This window comes from Citrus sinensis, chromosome 1 (genome assembly GCF_022201045.2).
Source record: "Citrus sinensis cultivar Valencia sweet orange chromosome 1, DVS_A1.0, whole genome shotgun sequence".
In the NCBI taxonomy this organism is placed as follows: Eukaryota; Viridiplantae; Streptophyta; class Magnoliopsida; order Sapindales; family Rutaceae; genus Citrus; species Citrus sinensis.
In genome coordinates, this window is record NC_068556.1 from 20,585,139 (window position 1) to 20,601,512 (window position 16,374).

Here is a 16,374-nt window from a genome sequence, read left to right on the forward strand (position 1 = left end):
GCTATGATTCTGTTATACTCACTACCAGAGGAGCTATTTTGTGACTACTTTGATATATGGGAAAAGTGTGATCGTCTTTAAAGATGTTTGCACATCATTGACTAGCTTAGAGATTCGGCATAATGATAAAAATTCTGAACGAGCATCGTCTAAAGCTTTGATTAGCAAAGATTGGGCGATGGAGAAACAAAAGAAGCGTGGTGGAAAGAATTCTCGATCCAAATCGAGAAGCAGAAATATAGCTCGAGATGAGTGTGTCTTTTGTCATGAAAATGGCCATTGGAGGAAAGATTGTCCAAAGGCTCAAAAGAGAGATGGGAAGAAACCAGCAACAGCAAACATGAGACGGAAAGATGAGGGCTCTGATTATTCACTAAGTATTACTCATGCAGCATACGTGGCTAGTTTGAGGGAGTGGATACTTGATACTGGAGCAACCTATCATTTGTGTCCTATTAAGGAATGGTTTACAAATTTTCGTAATCTGGAATCCGGTGCAGTTGTGATGGGGAATAATCAACCTTGTCGCACAATGGGGATATGAACAATTCGGCTCAAAATGTTTGATGGAATGGTTAGAGAGCTCAAAGAGGTTAGATTTGTTCCAGCTTTAAAGAAAATCTAATTTTTGTGGGTGCTTTGGAAGCTAAAGGCTACAAGATTACCATTGAAGATGGCACAATGAAATTTACACATGGGGCTATCGTGATTCTGCAAGGAGTTCGGCGTCACTATCTATACTATTTGAAGGGAGGTACAACTGATAAAGCAAATGTTGTTGAGGCGCACAGTGACACCACCAAGCTATGGCATGTATGACTGGGACATGCTGGAGAGAAGTCTTTGCAAACTCTGATAAGACATGGACTCTTAAAAGGTACTAAAACCTGTAAATTAAATTTCTGTGAGCATTGTGTAGTAGGCAAGAAAACAAGGGTCAAGTTTGGTACAGCTAATCACTATACTCGTGAGATCCTTGAATATGTTCATAGTGATGTATGGGGACCAACCAAGACTGCATCAATTGGTGGAAGCCATTATTTTGTTACATTTATTGATGATTTCTCTAGACGTGTGTGGGTGTACACCATGCGAGCAAAGGATGAGGTTCTAGAGATTTTCATGAAATAGAAGAAATTAGTGAAGACTCAAACTGGTAGAAAGATCAAAGTATTACGATCTGATAATGGGGGTGAATATACTTCTGATCCATTCTTGCAAGTATGCCAGAATGAGGGTATTAAAAGACATTTCACGGTGAGACATACTCCGCAACAGAACAGTATGGCTGAGCGTGTGAATCGTACTTTACTGGAGAAGGTACGGTGTATGTTATCTAATGCTGGTTTAGATAAAAAGTTTTAGGCTGAAGCTGTGAGCTACGCAAGTCACTTAGTAAACCGGTTGCCTTCTGCTGCAATTGGAGGTAAAACTCCTATGGAAATGTGGTCTGAAAAGTATGCACAAGACTATGATTCCCTTCGTGTATTCAGGTGTCCAGCTTATTATCATATCAAAGATGGTAAACTGGATCCTCGTGCTAGAAAAGCTATCTTTGTGGGATTCAAAGGTGGAGTAAAGGGCTTCAAGCTTTGGGATCTCGAAGACAAAAAGTTTGTGTGTAGCAAAGATGTCACATTTGATGAAGCTTCAATGATGAAAGCTTCAAGTTCTCAGCAGGTGGAGAACAAGACCAAAGAGGTATTGCAGCGGGTGGAGTTTGATGCAACTCCATATGTACCAGTTAGTTCTACATCAAAGAAGAGTTCAACTATGGAGGTGACACCTAGAGTTGAAGAAGATGTTGTTTTTTCTGATGTCCCACAAAATAAAGAAACAATTGATGATGTAGATAATGATGATTTTATAGCAACAAGGAGGCCAATAAGAGAGACAAAGAAACTCAGATGGCTTACTAAAGATATGGTGATAGCCTATGCACTTCCAGTTATTGATGATGACATCCCCAACACTTTCGATGAAGCATTACGCAGCAGTGAAAGTGATCAGTGGAAGTTAGCCATGGAGGAAGAGATAAAATCTCTCCATCAAAACCAGACTTTGGAACTTGTAAAGTTACCAAAGGGAAAAAGGGCTATTGGTAATAAATGGATCTACACTAAAAAGCAAGGATCTCCAAATCAAACAACTCCTCGATACAAGGCAAGGCTCGTGGCAAAATGTTTTGCTCAAAAGGAAGGTATTGACTATAGTGAAGTTTTCTCTCCAATTGTAAAACATACTTCCATTCGTATCATACTTGCCTTAATTACATAATATGAGTTAGAGTTGGCTCAATTGGATGTTAAGACGGCGTTCTTACATAGAGATTTGGAGGAGGAAATCTATATGATTCAGCCTTATGGTTTCAGAGTTGCTGGAAAGGAGAATCATGTGTGTAGGTTGATTAAATCTTTGTACGGACTGAAGCAATCGCCAAGGCAGTGGTACAAAAGATTTGATCAATTTATACAAGGTCAGAAATTCACCAGAAGTGAACACGATCATTGTGTTTACTTTAGAAGACTACCAGATGGAGTTTTCATATATTTGTTACTCTATGTCGATGATATACTTATAGCTTCGAAGAATAGAGATGAGATCGAAAGATTAAAGAAGTAGCTGGCTTCTGAGTTCGAGATGAAAGACTTAAGTGATGCACAGAGAATACTTGGAATGGAGATTCGTAGAGACAAGAAGAATGAGAGCGTATGGTTGACTCAAAAGTCTTATTTGAAAAAAGTGCTAGAAAGATTCGGTATGAATGACAAAACTAAACCGGTATATACACCTCTAACTCCTCATTTCAAATTAAGCTCTTCTTCATGTCCTAGATCTCAAGAGGAGCGCGATTACATGGCTCGTGTTCCATATGCTAGTGTTGTGGGTAGTCTTATATATGCTATGGTATGCACAAGACCCAATATATCTTAAGCAATGAGCATGGTTAGTAGATACATGCACAATCCGGGTAAAAATCAATGGCTTGCGGTAAAGTGGATTCTCCGATATCTGTATGGGACAGTTGATGTTGGGTTATTGTTCAAGAATGATTGTGGTCAACAATGTGTTGGGGATTGTGGTCAACAATGTGTTGGGTATTGTGATTCTGATTTTGCTGGAGACCTTGACAAGCGAAGATCAACAACGGACTACGTATTCACATTGGGTGGAGGTCCGGTTAGCTGGAGGTCGATTCTACAATCGACAATTGCTCTGTCCACTACGGAAGCAGAGTATATGGCAGAAACTGAAGCTGTAAAAAAAGCTATCTGGTTGAAAGGCTTGTTAGGTGATTTGGGAGTAATCCAGGAGAACATTGCGGTCTTCTGTGATAATCAAAGTGCGATATTCCTTGCGAAGAATCAAATATATCACGCTCGGACGAAGCACATAGATGTGAAATATCATTATGTGAGAGAGATTATCGAGAGCGGTATTGTGTTGTTGAGAAAGATCGATACCAAAGATAATCTATCAGATATGTTGACGAAGTTAGTTTCTGGAGTTAAGTTTCAACATTGCTTGAAATTAATTCAAATCCTTCGATTGTGTTAAGATATGTCCTTCGGGAATTTTGAACTACGGTTGGCTTGATCTCAAATTTTGGGTACGTAGGCAGTCATTGAGATGCAGCCACTTTGGGGATGATGGTTCGTTGGTAGTCGGCTCAGATTTGAACAAATCTTCGCCAAGGTGGAGAATTGTTGAAAAGTCAAAGAAGAGCTTGCCAATTTCAAGGTTGGTAGCACGATTTGGTACACCAACAATTGTAGAGATTTTTCAAGCTGAAAAAAAAAGAATGGACAAAGGGGATGGATTTGGAAAATAATAATAATTAAAAAAAATTTTAATTATTTTATTTTTTGCATAGCAATTCATTTCTCCTATAAATAGCTAAGGATTTCATTTATTTGAAATCATCCCAAAATTGTTAAGCTTATAAGTTTCTAAGCTTTTGAGAGAAGTGTGTCTGGGGAATTTATCTTTCCTGTAGAGTGTGAGAGTACTGGGTATATTTGGGTTTCTGAGAAGTGAGATTCGTTACTCAAATATTGTACTCTATTAATTGTTAAAAAAACAATTATTCTTTCTTGCCTCCGTGGATGTAGGTTTAATTACCGAACCACATAAATTATTGTGTCCTTTATTTTTCTGTAATTATTTGGTGCGCTTGATTCCGCATTCCGCGCACAACAATGAGTTCTGTTTTCGGTGGACTGAGGCTCACCGCCGATGTGTCCTGCAACCAGAGTATCAACTTTGTGAATCACTAGGGAAGCTTGAGATTCATAAGCCTACGCTGGAAAAGGATCTTACGCCGCTTGATCAATTGGCTACGACGACGACGAGTATTACTACTACTATTCCTAATCCTCCACCACTAGGACCTGACCTTGGCCGTGGTCCTGATTTTCCAGGGCCGCCATTGCCCCCACCACCAATTCCTGACATTCCATTGAAGCCTCCACATAAACCGTCGCCAAAGAACCCGGATGAGGTGCCTCCTCAGACTCCTCCGCATAAGGTGCTGCCGCCAGACTATTCGCCTGGACGGCGTCCCCCGGCCCAGTGCCACCAAATGTTTAATTAGTCAGAAACCTAGTGATCATTGACACCCGGCTCTTTTGGCGTCGTTAGAATGCTTTTGCAGTTTTGCTAGTTTAATGCATTACTTTCTTTATTAACACCTACTATATATATATTTTATTTAATTAAAGATCTAGGCCTAATTTTATTACTGGTTCGTGAGCAGCATTATCATAACTTAGGTCTTGAGTTTAGTTTGAGTTATAGTGTGCGTGTTTTTTTTAATTTAATAAAAAAATATATTGATCAATTAAGATGCTGTCTTTACTAAATCATAATCTTCGTTTAATGTTATTTTTGCTGGAACAAGATTGTATCCGTACTTGAATGAATGAATTGGCGATTATGTCATTTTTTGTCATATTATATAAATCTCAATATCACTTATACATAGAGAGACATCGTCCATAATATTTGAATAACGATTCTTACTAATTGCTACCATTGGCGCGGTTCCTAAAGGGGTTCTCTCGCTAATTATTTAATGAATTGTATTGATTAATACAGCAGTTTAATAGAGCTCCAAATTACTCGAACCCGCAGTCTCTATAAACAAAAAGATACCCCTCAAAATGTACCATGAATGTAAAACTTTGGATAATTGATGGCGGAATATATAAACATCATGACTGTTCGGGGCATGCAGGTGTCACGCCCATCTGCCAAGTGTACCCACGTGTCACAATCCCATGATCAAGTTCAAACCCCTGCGTCAGTTTCACCATTATATATGTAATCCAAATACGTTAAAGGAGTATTTCCTGACCAAAATGTCCACGATTTCATCAAATATCATGATCGGAAAAGCAATTCCATTGCGTCCGATATAGAAAACCCTAACCAGACCTCCATTAATCATTCTTTCCTTTTCCTCAGCTGCCACATCCCCACATAAAAAAATGAACCTGATGAGCCTGGAAAACGGGAAAAAACAAACACATCTTTCAGGATACAAGTTTCTTGCCAAGGAAGAAACGGCTGGCCCGGCAGAGTTTCCAGGCGAAACTCCACAGGAATTTCCGTCTGAGACTCCAAACTATGAACCTGATCCTATTCCAACAGAAATTCCAAAGATTCCTGAGATAGAAATAGACCCCACTATTCCTCCCGAAATCACTGTTATCCCTGATCCACAAATCGATATCCCGCTTCCGCCTAACAATCCTTCGCCGCCACAGCCTGATACACAGCCACCTGACCCGTCTCCGGATATCTTGCCGCCGCCTTCTACCCCTCCAAATATTGAGCCGTCACCGATTGTGCCACCGGATATTCAGCGACCTGGTGGCCCTCCTTTTGGTCCTGTTGTTTCACTGGACTCGGCAGTATTGTAGTAGGCTATTAGCTAATAACGCATTTTTTTTCCTTTTGCAGTTTCTAATTACATTAACGTTAGGATCTTGAAATTTCTCGGAATATGTAGTACTCTTTTTTTTTTTAATAGAATGAGTTACTTTCATTAAATCAACTAAGGTCATGTTTGGTTTGAAGAAAAGGGAGGAGAGGAAAAGAGTGGAATGGAGAGGAACGGAGAAGAAAGAAATGGAGAAAAGTAGTGAAATTAAATTTTGTTGTTTGGTTTGATATAAAATTTGATAAGGAAATTAATTATAATTTTTTTCTTTAGACAAATTTATCTTTTACCTTAAATATTAACCTATTTATATTAGTTATATATATATATATAATGGCGGTCTGGTAGCCGGCAATGGAAGTCCGGCGGAGGTCCGGCGATTTACCAGCGAAGTCCGGCGGTGATCCGGTGACATTCTAGCGAGGTTTGGCGGTGATCGGTGACCTCGCCGGTGGTCTGGCAACATTTCGACGAGGTCCTGCGGTGGTCCGTAGATATAATATTATGATGGGGATATAGATGGTAATGGTATCAATAAACCCACACATTTACCTACATCTCCGTGTTAAAAACCACCCACTGCGAGTAATCTTGGAGCTTGCGATTGATATTATAAATTTAAATCTGCTGCGAATTATAGTGGGTTTGGTATTAACATGCGGGTATTTATTCATCCGTAATTTATTTTAATTTATAATTATTAAAATTACATTAAAAATATTTAATTATGAAAATATATAAATTAAGTTATTGAAGGTCATTTGTTGTCCAAGACCTAATTTAATCTTCTTAATTATAAATATATTTAATTATAAAATTACATAATTAATATCGTTAGTTTGATTTATGTTATTCTCTTCAAACTATATAGGCATATATTATTAAAGACATTTGTGTATTTATTAATGAAAAGATAGGTATATTAGTTGAAATTGGTGATTTGGATTTGTTGGTTTTGGTTAAAATCTACCTAAATTTGGCTATTAATCTAATTAAAAGTTCAAGCATAAGCATAATTTTAGTGCAGGGATAATTGCATATTTGTATGCAATATTAAAAGTATATTTTTCGAGATAGGTAAAAGGTCATTTAGTTCCCATATTTTGAGGTTAGTGTCTATTTAGTCTTTGTATTTTTAATGACAAGGATATTTTGAGATACTTTTAAAAATATAGGTACTAAACAGACATTGATATCAAAATAGAGGGACTAAATAAATTTTTATCTAAAATTAAATTACTAATTTAATCCAAAAAATAAAATAGAAATAAAAAGAATATTTACTAATTTTTGTGAAACACTTTGCCAGGAATTAATATATTAATTTTTTATTAATATCCAAAAAAAAATTGGTAATTATCTTTTTTTACAATAATATTTTTTTGGACATTATGAGCTTCCATAAAAAATAGTATAGATTCCTTTTGTTTTTATTTTATTTTAGGGTTAAATTGGATTTAATTTGTTTATTAATGTTAAAAAAAAAGAAACATTGTTGTAAGAGGGTAATTTTGTAAAAGTAAGCCAAAAATAACAAAAGTAATTGTAGTGGTGTCAATAATTTAATGACATGATATTTTAAGGTATTTTTAAAAATATAGGGATTAAATGGGCACTAACCTCAAAATATAAGAACCAAATGAGTTTTTACCCTTTATAGAAATGTTTGAATAGATATAGTTTTTTGGATGTGATATTATAATTCTGGATGTGTTGTTATGATTTAACATAAATTTCTTGCTCTACCACCATTGCGAGTTACAGGCAAATCCAATTATTTGAAATAAATCGTTGCTACTGTAACTATTGCAGATTATCGACAAAACCCACTATGAATTACAGGTGGTTTCGATTCGTAATTGTTAAAATTCACAGTGAGTGTTTTTTTTTTTTTTTGAAAAAGCTAAAAACACACAGCTGGTTGTCAATGAGTTTGGTAATTAATTTTTTGCGAGTGTGAGTTTAGTAACGACAAACCTATTGTGAGTAGTACTCATTGCCATTGTTAGATGGGGAAATAAACCCTTCCAAACATTCATTAGCTAGAATTATTTTAGCTAGAGCATGGTCAATTGTATTACAATCTCTTGAAATATGTTGAATTTTGAACATATTATCTTTTCTTTCCACCTTATATTGAATATCAATAATGGCCCAAAAGATTTCAGTTCTACTGCTCTTCTTGTAAAAAACAAAATGAACAACGTCGTTACAATTAGTTTCTATAATTAGAGGAACCAATTCTACTTCTTTTGCAACTTAAAAAGCCAAGTTAACTGCTGTTGCTTCTATTGTACTACTCCATAAAAAACCATTTGCTGAACTGCTGTAACTATTACACTTCCATCACCATCTCTAATCGCCACCTCGAGCCCGTTTTGATGTTTATCAATATTAACTACTGCATCTACATCCATTTTGAAAGAGCCTTGAAAAAAAAGAAAACTAGCTTGATCTTCTCTTTGGTATTGCTCTTACTGTTGATTTTACTTTGGACATTTCAACTCTAGCACATGCCTCTACCAAAGCTTCAACTTTAGCTGCTGAGCTCTGGGATCTTGTATTTTATTCGCAAAAACAAAAATATTTCTTAGCATACCATGCTCTCCATCATAACCCAATCATCAATCTCAGCTCCTCTATACTTCTTCTTCCTGCCATCTCTTGTATCATACATTCGTACTTAGCAAATCTTGATTAACAAGTAACCGCACTTCGTCCATAAATGGAGTCAACATCCACATTTGTTTAGTTGAATTACAATCCATTACAGCAGGGGTAATGCTTTTAGCCTTCATTTTACACCTCGGGCATATTGGATTTTGTGAAACTTTTCTTTTCCATAAGTATTTTACTGTTGAAAGCGAATTCTTTACCGCTCTCCACTTGAAAATGTTGATTTTCTCAGGTAATTCGAGAGAGCAAATCACATTCCATTAACAAAGAGTGCTATTGGAGCAGCTTGAGAAATCAAAGTGTTTGATTCTCAAAGCTACATGCTAACAACTCTTTATACTAACCCTTCTTATCATAATGCCGCAAAATTTGGTTTGGTTTTGGGCTGGTTGGAAGTGAGTAAAGGTGGCCAACGGGCCGGGTAGCACGTGGCACGGCACAAGTGCATTTCAACAAGGCACATGGTGGGTTACCACACGGCATGTGACCCATCAATAGCACGTGAGCCAAATTATATCAAACTAAATGGGCACGGCACAGCTGTTGGCCACCTTTAGAAGTGAGATTCTTATAACATGTTCGATGTTGTTTTCCAAATGCTGTTTTCGTGAAACAAAAATGAGAATGAAAATGTTGTTTTCAAATTTATTTTTTAAATTTAAAAATGTGTTCGGTATCATTTTCAAAAATAATCTTGAAAATGAAAAAAAAAAGTAAAATACATTCGGTAGGAATATTTTAAAGAATTATTGTTGGAATAATTTCCATAAACTTAAAATTAAGTAATGAATAACTATTTTTATTATTTAATCAGTTTGATTATTTTAATTTTAAGAATAAATTGGGTGATCTCGTTAATTTTTTTGTTTAAAGAAAAATGATAAACTCTACATATTGGATTTAATTAATATACAGAAACATAAATATTATAATGTATATAAAAAGAAAAGATTATTGTGGGGGAAATTGATTTTTTGGAAATAATAATGATGATGATGATGTTTTTGATATTATTATTATTTTGTAAGGTGATGGAAGAAAATTGTTCATTTTGAAATTTAATATTGTATTAGAAAACAAGGAAAATAAGAAAATGTTGTTTTCTTATTTCTTTTATTAAAAGTATAGAATGAATTTTACATTTTCAAAAATATTTTAAAAAACGATCTACTGAAAACATATTTAGTATTTTTTGAATTCAGAAAATAGAAAATGGAATTTGAAAGCAATATCGAATCCACCCTTAGTATCTCAAATCCCATAGAAGTGGAGTGTGTTTGTTAGATTCTTACAGGATGAAAAATTGATTTAGATCCCGTTTGGGATTGAGGTGTTGTATCTTTTAAACTACAACTATAACTATTAAATACAAGTTAATAATATGTAGTAAATATAAATTTTAAATAATAATTTTGATAAAATTATTAAAAATATAATAAATTTTTCATTATACAAGTAAAAAATAATATCAACATACCTTATAAGTTACAACCGGTAGAATTTACCAAACACTTTAGTATTGTAACTTTTAAGTTACAGCTGCCTAACCTCAATTCCAAACGTACTCTTAAACTAATCGGTGTACCACTAAAAAAATCACTTGCAACACGATCACAATATTCATTTTGGATGGTTTTTGAAGATAAATTTTTAAAATATGTAACTGTTTCTAATAAATAATAGTATTGTGGCTGTCACTGGAGTGGGAAGCTAAAAAACTTACTATTAAAATGTTAACATATATCTGCTATATAAAATTTTATATTGTATATATTTCTATGGTTATTGAAAGTTTATAATAAAATATAAGAGAAGAATTTTATTCCACGCCAATTCCCACGCTTTTGCAAGCATTTTCATGCTCATATAATTGTTTTTTTTGGGCAGAGTTGGGCCTCTACTGCACCAAATGGATCAATCTTTCACTTTACATTTCAATAATGGGCGTTTTGGGCCAAACATTAGTTATGCGGTTCATTTATTAAACTCTAACTTAGTTAAAATTAAATTATTAGATGACTATAATGCTGTATTTTCGTTGGTACGCTTACTTTGTCTAAAAATCGAAATTGACTACTAGAAATTGTTAAAATGTACTTAGTTAATTATTTTTCTTAATATTATTATTTTATTATCTATTATAGTAGTAACAAAGAAAAAATAATAATAATAAATATTAAAAGTACTTAAATCGGCACAAAGGTTTTAGATGATTAGTCATTTATCATTTTGTATTAAACCGAAGTGTAGTCTACCTAAATAGAGGAGGAACGATCTGTCATCTGAGGCATTACTACAACCGACATGTGTAAATAGAATACACCGACGCATATTATTTATGTATCGTCATTTATATTTTGAATAGAAACGATCTGTCATTCATGTCTTATCCTTGTGGATGATGTCAGGTCATCCTAATTTATTGTAAAATGACTCGTCGTCCATCATGTTAGCTTCCAAATTATTATAGTCAGAATAAGCGACTGTTTATTTCTTAACAGTTGCATTGAATAACAATCATTACAATTTATAAAACTACTTATTTACCATCCAATACATGGATTACCCAATTTTAATAATAATTACAATAATAATTCCAATTACAACTACAACTACAACTATTAATTAGAAATAAAACAACAAGGTAATTAAGTGTCAGCAATAGAAATACATCATTGTAGCGTAATATTGTAAACTTGTTTTAGGTGATTTTACTATTGCCGAAGCTGGGGCTTTGGTTAATTGGTCCTTGGCTTACCAGATGCTTCTGATTCTGCGGACATCTGGAATTAATAATGGTCTATTTCTATTTACCAGATAGACAGAGACCATCAATAATAGATCCTGATGGAACAATGAACGGAATAGAAATAAATAGAAATAAGGACAAGGACGTTAGCGGACACCTCCAAAATTTTGGTTGTACGGCTGAAAATTGGTTCTTCTCTTTCTTTCTTTTTCTTGCTTTTTTTTTTTTGTGTGTGTGCTGCTATTTACCCCGAACTCTGGACCCGAATTTACGTTACGAAGTCAAAACGCACCGTTTAATTTGGTAAGGGAAAATGGAAAGCAAATGAAACCAAACCAAACAGTGCGTTTTGACTTTCGGGCCAGAATTCGGAGTAAATAACTTTTTTATTTTTTTTTTCCCTCTTAGTTTCTCTTACTAAGATGAATGGTCAGAATAAAGTCTTAACTCTTAAATTTTAATATTGACAAGTAAGTCAATTTATTTCATTTTATTTGTAATTAACTCAATTTTTTTACTAGATTTTAGACATTTGGTGAGAAGAAAAAATTAAGAAAGATTCTAGTTCGTAAATTAAAATAAGAAAAAGTAAGAAGATTATTTGAAGATCTATGTGGGTGTGTATCGTGGAAGTTAACATCTATTCATGATAATTAGTAGAGTGTAATATAATTTAAAAAGAAAAATTGAACATTTAATTGTGGTTACCTTTATTTTAGCTTGGACAACATTTCAGTACTTGGGTTGTATGTGTCTCTCCACACTCCACTGCAGTAAAATCACAGATTCTTGCAACGATATTTATATGGTTAAGATTTATTTAAATTGATATTTTTATTCAATAATTATATATAATTTTATTTTTCGCAGTGTAAGGTCAAATACTCAAATTAGCATGGTTGCTGTGTAATTGTGATGGAAAAAAAAAAAAAATGGAAAAAGAGAGTATGTCATATGTGCTCTCTTTTTTACCATACTAAATTTTGTTAAGTGTTTATTTTTCAATTAAGCGAAAATAAATATTGACTTTATTTCCTTTTTTAACCATTGAAGTTATACCTTTCCCCTTCATTCGTTTAGAAACCGTACCCTTCAGATGCTCAGCGTACTTTACTCCTCGAAGTCGCCACGTGTCAACAAACCCATTTGCATACCTTTTTCTCTCTATGATGTACGCAGATCCCAATCAACAAAAAATCAAACTTTAAAAAGCAGGTAAAACAGTTAACAACACGTGGGGCGATTTCAGGGCATCATCGGCTTTCCTTTACATTCACGGCACTGGTCAAATCAAAATATCAAAATCAAATTCCATTTTCGGAAACGAAAAAGAAAAGAAAAGAAAAGAAAAGAAAAGAAACAAAAAACAAAAATAAATAAATAAAAGGAAAATTTCGTCAAATCAAGAGTATACTTCACTCCTCACGCGCTTACTTCGAGACAAGTTTTTGAAAACCACAAATACACCGCCCATTCTTCTATTGCTTATTCACTCACTCATTCCACTCTCGTCCCTCTCAAAATGGCTTCTCAACTTAGCCATTACCCACGCGCCACCGGGCATCGAGCCAATCTACCGCTCATTTTCACCACAAGAAGGACGACACCCCAGCAAATCAATTTTTGGAGCAGAAGAACCGGAGCTAAAGTTGGGGTTTCGAATAGCGAAGGAGGCGGGTCGTACTTGGACATGTGGCAGAAGGCGGTTGATCGCGATAGAAAGGAAATCGAGTTCCAAAAGATCGCCGGCAGCTTGGCCCAATCCGGCGACGTTGACGGTAATGAGGGTGGCGGCGGCCGTGATCTTACGGAACAATTGGAGAAGAAGAGCGAGGAGTTCAGCAAGATTCTAGATGTTTCCAAGGAGGAGCGTGACCGCATTCAGCGATTGCAGGTGATTGACCGTGCCGCAGCGGCGATAGCGGCGGCGCGTGCAATTCTTGAAGAGAAGAATGGTTCTGTTGTTAAGAATGGTGAGAGTAGTGGAACAGCCGAGGTCTCACGGTTCGTGAAGAAGAATAGTGAGAGCAGTGGAGCAGCTGAGATCTCACCATTTGTGAAGAACAGTGAGAGTAATGGAACAGCTGAGGTTCCAGAAAGAGGTAAAGTTCAAAACTTTTGTCTTTGTGAATTTGAATTTTAAATTTGTTAAAACGAATTATTTAGATGTGTAGATATTGATGTTCTTTGGATTATCAAGTGATATGTTCTGTTTCATCAAAAAACAAGTGTTTACTGTTGATATTGTCGATGTTATAGGTTTGAGTTCTTGGTTGGCAGAAAAAAAAGGTGAAAAGATTTTTTTTTCTTTTTAAAGAAAAAAATGATTAATATTACTGCAAGATCTGGGGTACATACATATAATCAATGATTTATCAAAGTGGCTCTTGCCTATGGTTGGAATATTGGATACCAATTTGTTGCTTTTGGTTAAGATCTAGGTAAAGTAGTTTACAGCATGTTTCCTATTCCTTCACAGAATTCTTTTTAATGATCTTCAGATTCATCAGGAGCACTAAGTGCAGGAATCTTTGTGCCTCGTTCAGGAACTCCTGGAAATAGAACACCAGCACCAGGTCCGGATTTTTGGTCCTGGTCACCTCCTGAAGACGATGACAGAGATATGCGTGATGTTAGAGACTTGCAGATGGCTGAAAAATCTTCTGTGTATCCAACTCCAGTTAACCCAGTTGTGGAGAAAGCACGATCCGTGGACATTCTTCCAATTCCATTTGAGAGTAAACTTTCAGAACCCAAACCCGACCCTCTTCTTCCCCCTTTTCAGTCACTGCTTGGGGTTGAAAAAGAAGAAGCTTCTGAGACCAATCTGGCGACTCCTTCCTTGGAAGAGGAACGTGACCTTGGTGCTTTGTTCTCGGCACATGCAGCAGAAGCAGCTCATGCTCTTGACAAAGTTGATGAATTAGCAACTCGGGGAATTAATCCTGACGGTTCAAGGTGGTGGAAGGAGACAGGAATTGAGCAGAGACCTGATGGTGTTGTATGCAGGTGGACAATGACCAGAGGTGTTAGTGCGGACGAAGCTCTTGAGTGGCAAGAGAAGTTTTGGGAGGCTGCTGATGAGCTTGGTCACAAGGAACTTGGCTCAGAGAAATCAGGACGCGATGCAACTGGAAATGTTTGGCGTGAGTTCTGGACAGAATCAATGTGGCAGGTAAGAAGGTTTTATAGGTTAAACTGCAAGAAACATCTGGCTTAACTGAAGTTTACAGTCCGAGGATAAAGAAACACTGAACTTAACATAAATGGCTCTTTTTGCATGCAATTTGAGAATTTCTAAAATATTTGAAAATTTTTAGACCCAGAATTTTTTTTTTTTTTCCTAATGACCTAATGCAAAAACAAGGGTGCTGAAAAAGTACAAGATGATTAAATGCTCATAAATTCTTATACGAATCTAGCAAATATATTTGAAGAAACTAAAGTGCAAGTTTTCTTTTGGTTGATGCAGAATCAAGGGCTTGTGCATCTTGAGAAAACTGCTGACAAGTGGGGGAAAAACGGAAATGGTGATGAATGGCAAGAGAAGTGGTGGGAACATTATGATGCATCAGGAAAAGCAGAGAAGTGGGCACACAAGTGGTGCAGCATTGATCCAAACACACAGCTTGATGCTGGCCATGCCCATGTTTGGCATGAAAGGTACCAAAGCTCATTTCTACTCAAATTCTGTATACTTAATTGGTTATAATAACAATCCTGCTTTGGCATCTTTTGTACATTATCTTTTTCTTACATTAGATAGATTACACGAGTCAGCTGTTTACATTAGATAGTTTTCAAAGTGTCTGGCTATGGTAGTGTCTTTTAGAGTTTGATTTTTCAAGTATTACATGTAAAGGTGGCTGTTGCTGCAGTTTACATTTCCAATGGGCATTAGTCATTTCTCATGTTATCTTCACTACTGGCTGGTTCTTCCAGTAATGAGTTATAAATTTGCCCAATTTAAAATACTGTTAAATCTTTAATTGACTGCTTCATTCTGATATTTCTGACTGACTGTAATTTCCGGATATAATGGCCTTGTCAAAGGGTGCTATTTTGTTTTATATATCTAATATGTTTCTTCATGCTTCATTATACATATGACAGGTGGGGTGAAAAATACGATGGACATGGTGGCAGCATGAAGTACACTGACAAATGGGCTGAGCGTTGTGAAGGTGATGGTTGGTCAAAGTGGGGTGATAAATGGGATGAAAATTTTGATCCAAATAGTCACGGAGTAAAACAGGGGGAGACCTGGTGGGCAGGCAAGTATGGAGAGCGCTGGAATCGCACTTGGGGTGAGCGTCACAACGGATCTGGATGGGTTCACAAGTATGGGAAGAGTAGCAGTGGGGAGCTCTGGGATACTCATGAGCAGCAAGAGACTTGGTATGAGAGATTCCCACATTTTGGATTTTATCACTGCTTTGACAACTCAGTTCAGCTCCGTGAAGTTCGAAAGCCATCTGAGTTCCAAGAAGAACCATTTGAAATCCAGGACAAAAGATCTGAGCTCCAAGAACCGTAATATTCACACTTCTGTTGTTCTGCCTTTTGTACGTTCCTTTGCTGGTAAAAGGAAGATATAGCGCATAGTAATAGTTCCATACGAAGAAACTAGTGATAGATTATGCGGTTCTAGTTGTTCCTTTTCCTCGACATTGTCTTTGTCAATATATAAAATGCAATAGCATTTCAGAATTCTTTATTCCTACGATGTACCTATATGTGTTAATACAGTTTAAATCTATGTTTGGTGCAAAGTTATGAGTTTGAATCTCATGTATCTAACTTACAGCAACCCATGAGTTACATCTAATAAGTGAAGTGTTGTTTGATTGAGTACATGCCTTAAGTTGTTAGGTGCAACTCTTGGGTTAGATGTAATTAATGTAACTTAACCACACTCTTTTATGCCATGGGAATCTTGGAGACATATTGAGTCCAAAACAATTTTAAATAAATTTTAGGAAAATTATAAAACATATTACAATTT

The 16,374-nt window shown here is 35.7% G+C and overlaps 2 protein-coding genes across 4 annotated transcripts; both read left to right on the forward strand.

Annotated features, from left to right (window-relative positions):
- The first annotated feature begins 5,489 nt into the window (after positions 1–5,489).
- On the forward strand, positions 5,490–5,924 carry LOC107178418 (proline-rich receptor-like protein kinase PERK2). Its single transcript, XM_015533609.2, has one exon. The coding sequence runs from the start codon at positions 5,490–5,492 to the stop codon at positions 5,922–5,924; it is 435 nt and encodes a 144-aa protein (XP_015389095.2).
- A 6,866-nt stretch (positions 5,925–12,790) lies between these two features.
- On the forward strand, positions 12,791–16,155 carry LOC102630703 (uncharacterized). Of its 3 annotated transcripts, none has more exons than XM_015533663.3 (4): positions 12,791–13,471; positions 13,880–14,544; positions 14,842–15,032; positions 15,483–16,155. In XM_015533663.3, the coding sequence occupies exons 1-4, from the start codon at positions 12,892–12,894 to the stop codon at positions 15,904–15,906; spliced, it is 1,860 nt and encodes a 619-aa protein (XP_015389149.2). In that variant the 5' UTR covers positions 12,791–12,891; the 3' UTR covers positions 15,907–16,155. The 3 variants fall into 3 exon arrangements, with proteins under 3 accessions (XP_015389149.2, XP_015389150.2, XP_006489480.2); XM_015533664.3 differs by having other exon boundaries at positions 13,916–14,544; XM_006489417.4 differs by having other exon boundaries at positions 12,793–13,471; positions 13,871–14,544.
- Positions 16,156–16,374: the final 219 nt, after the last annotated feature.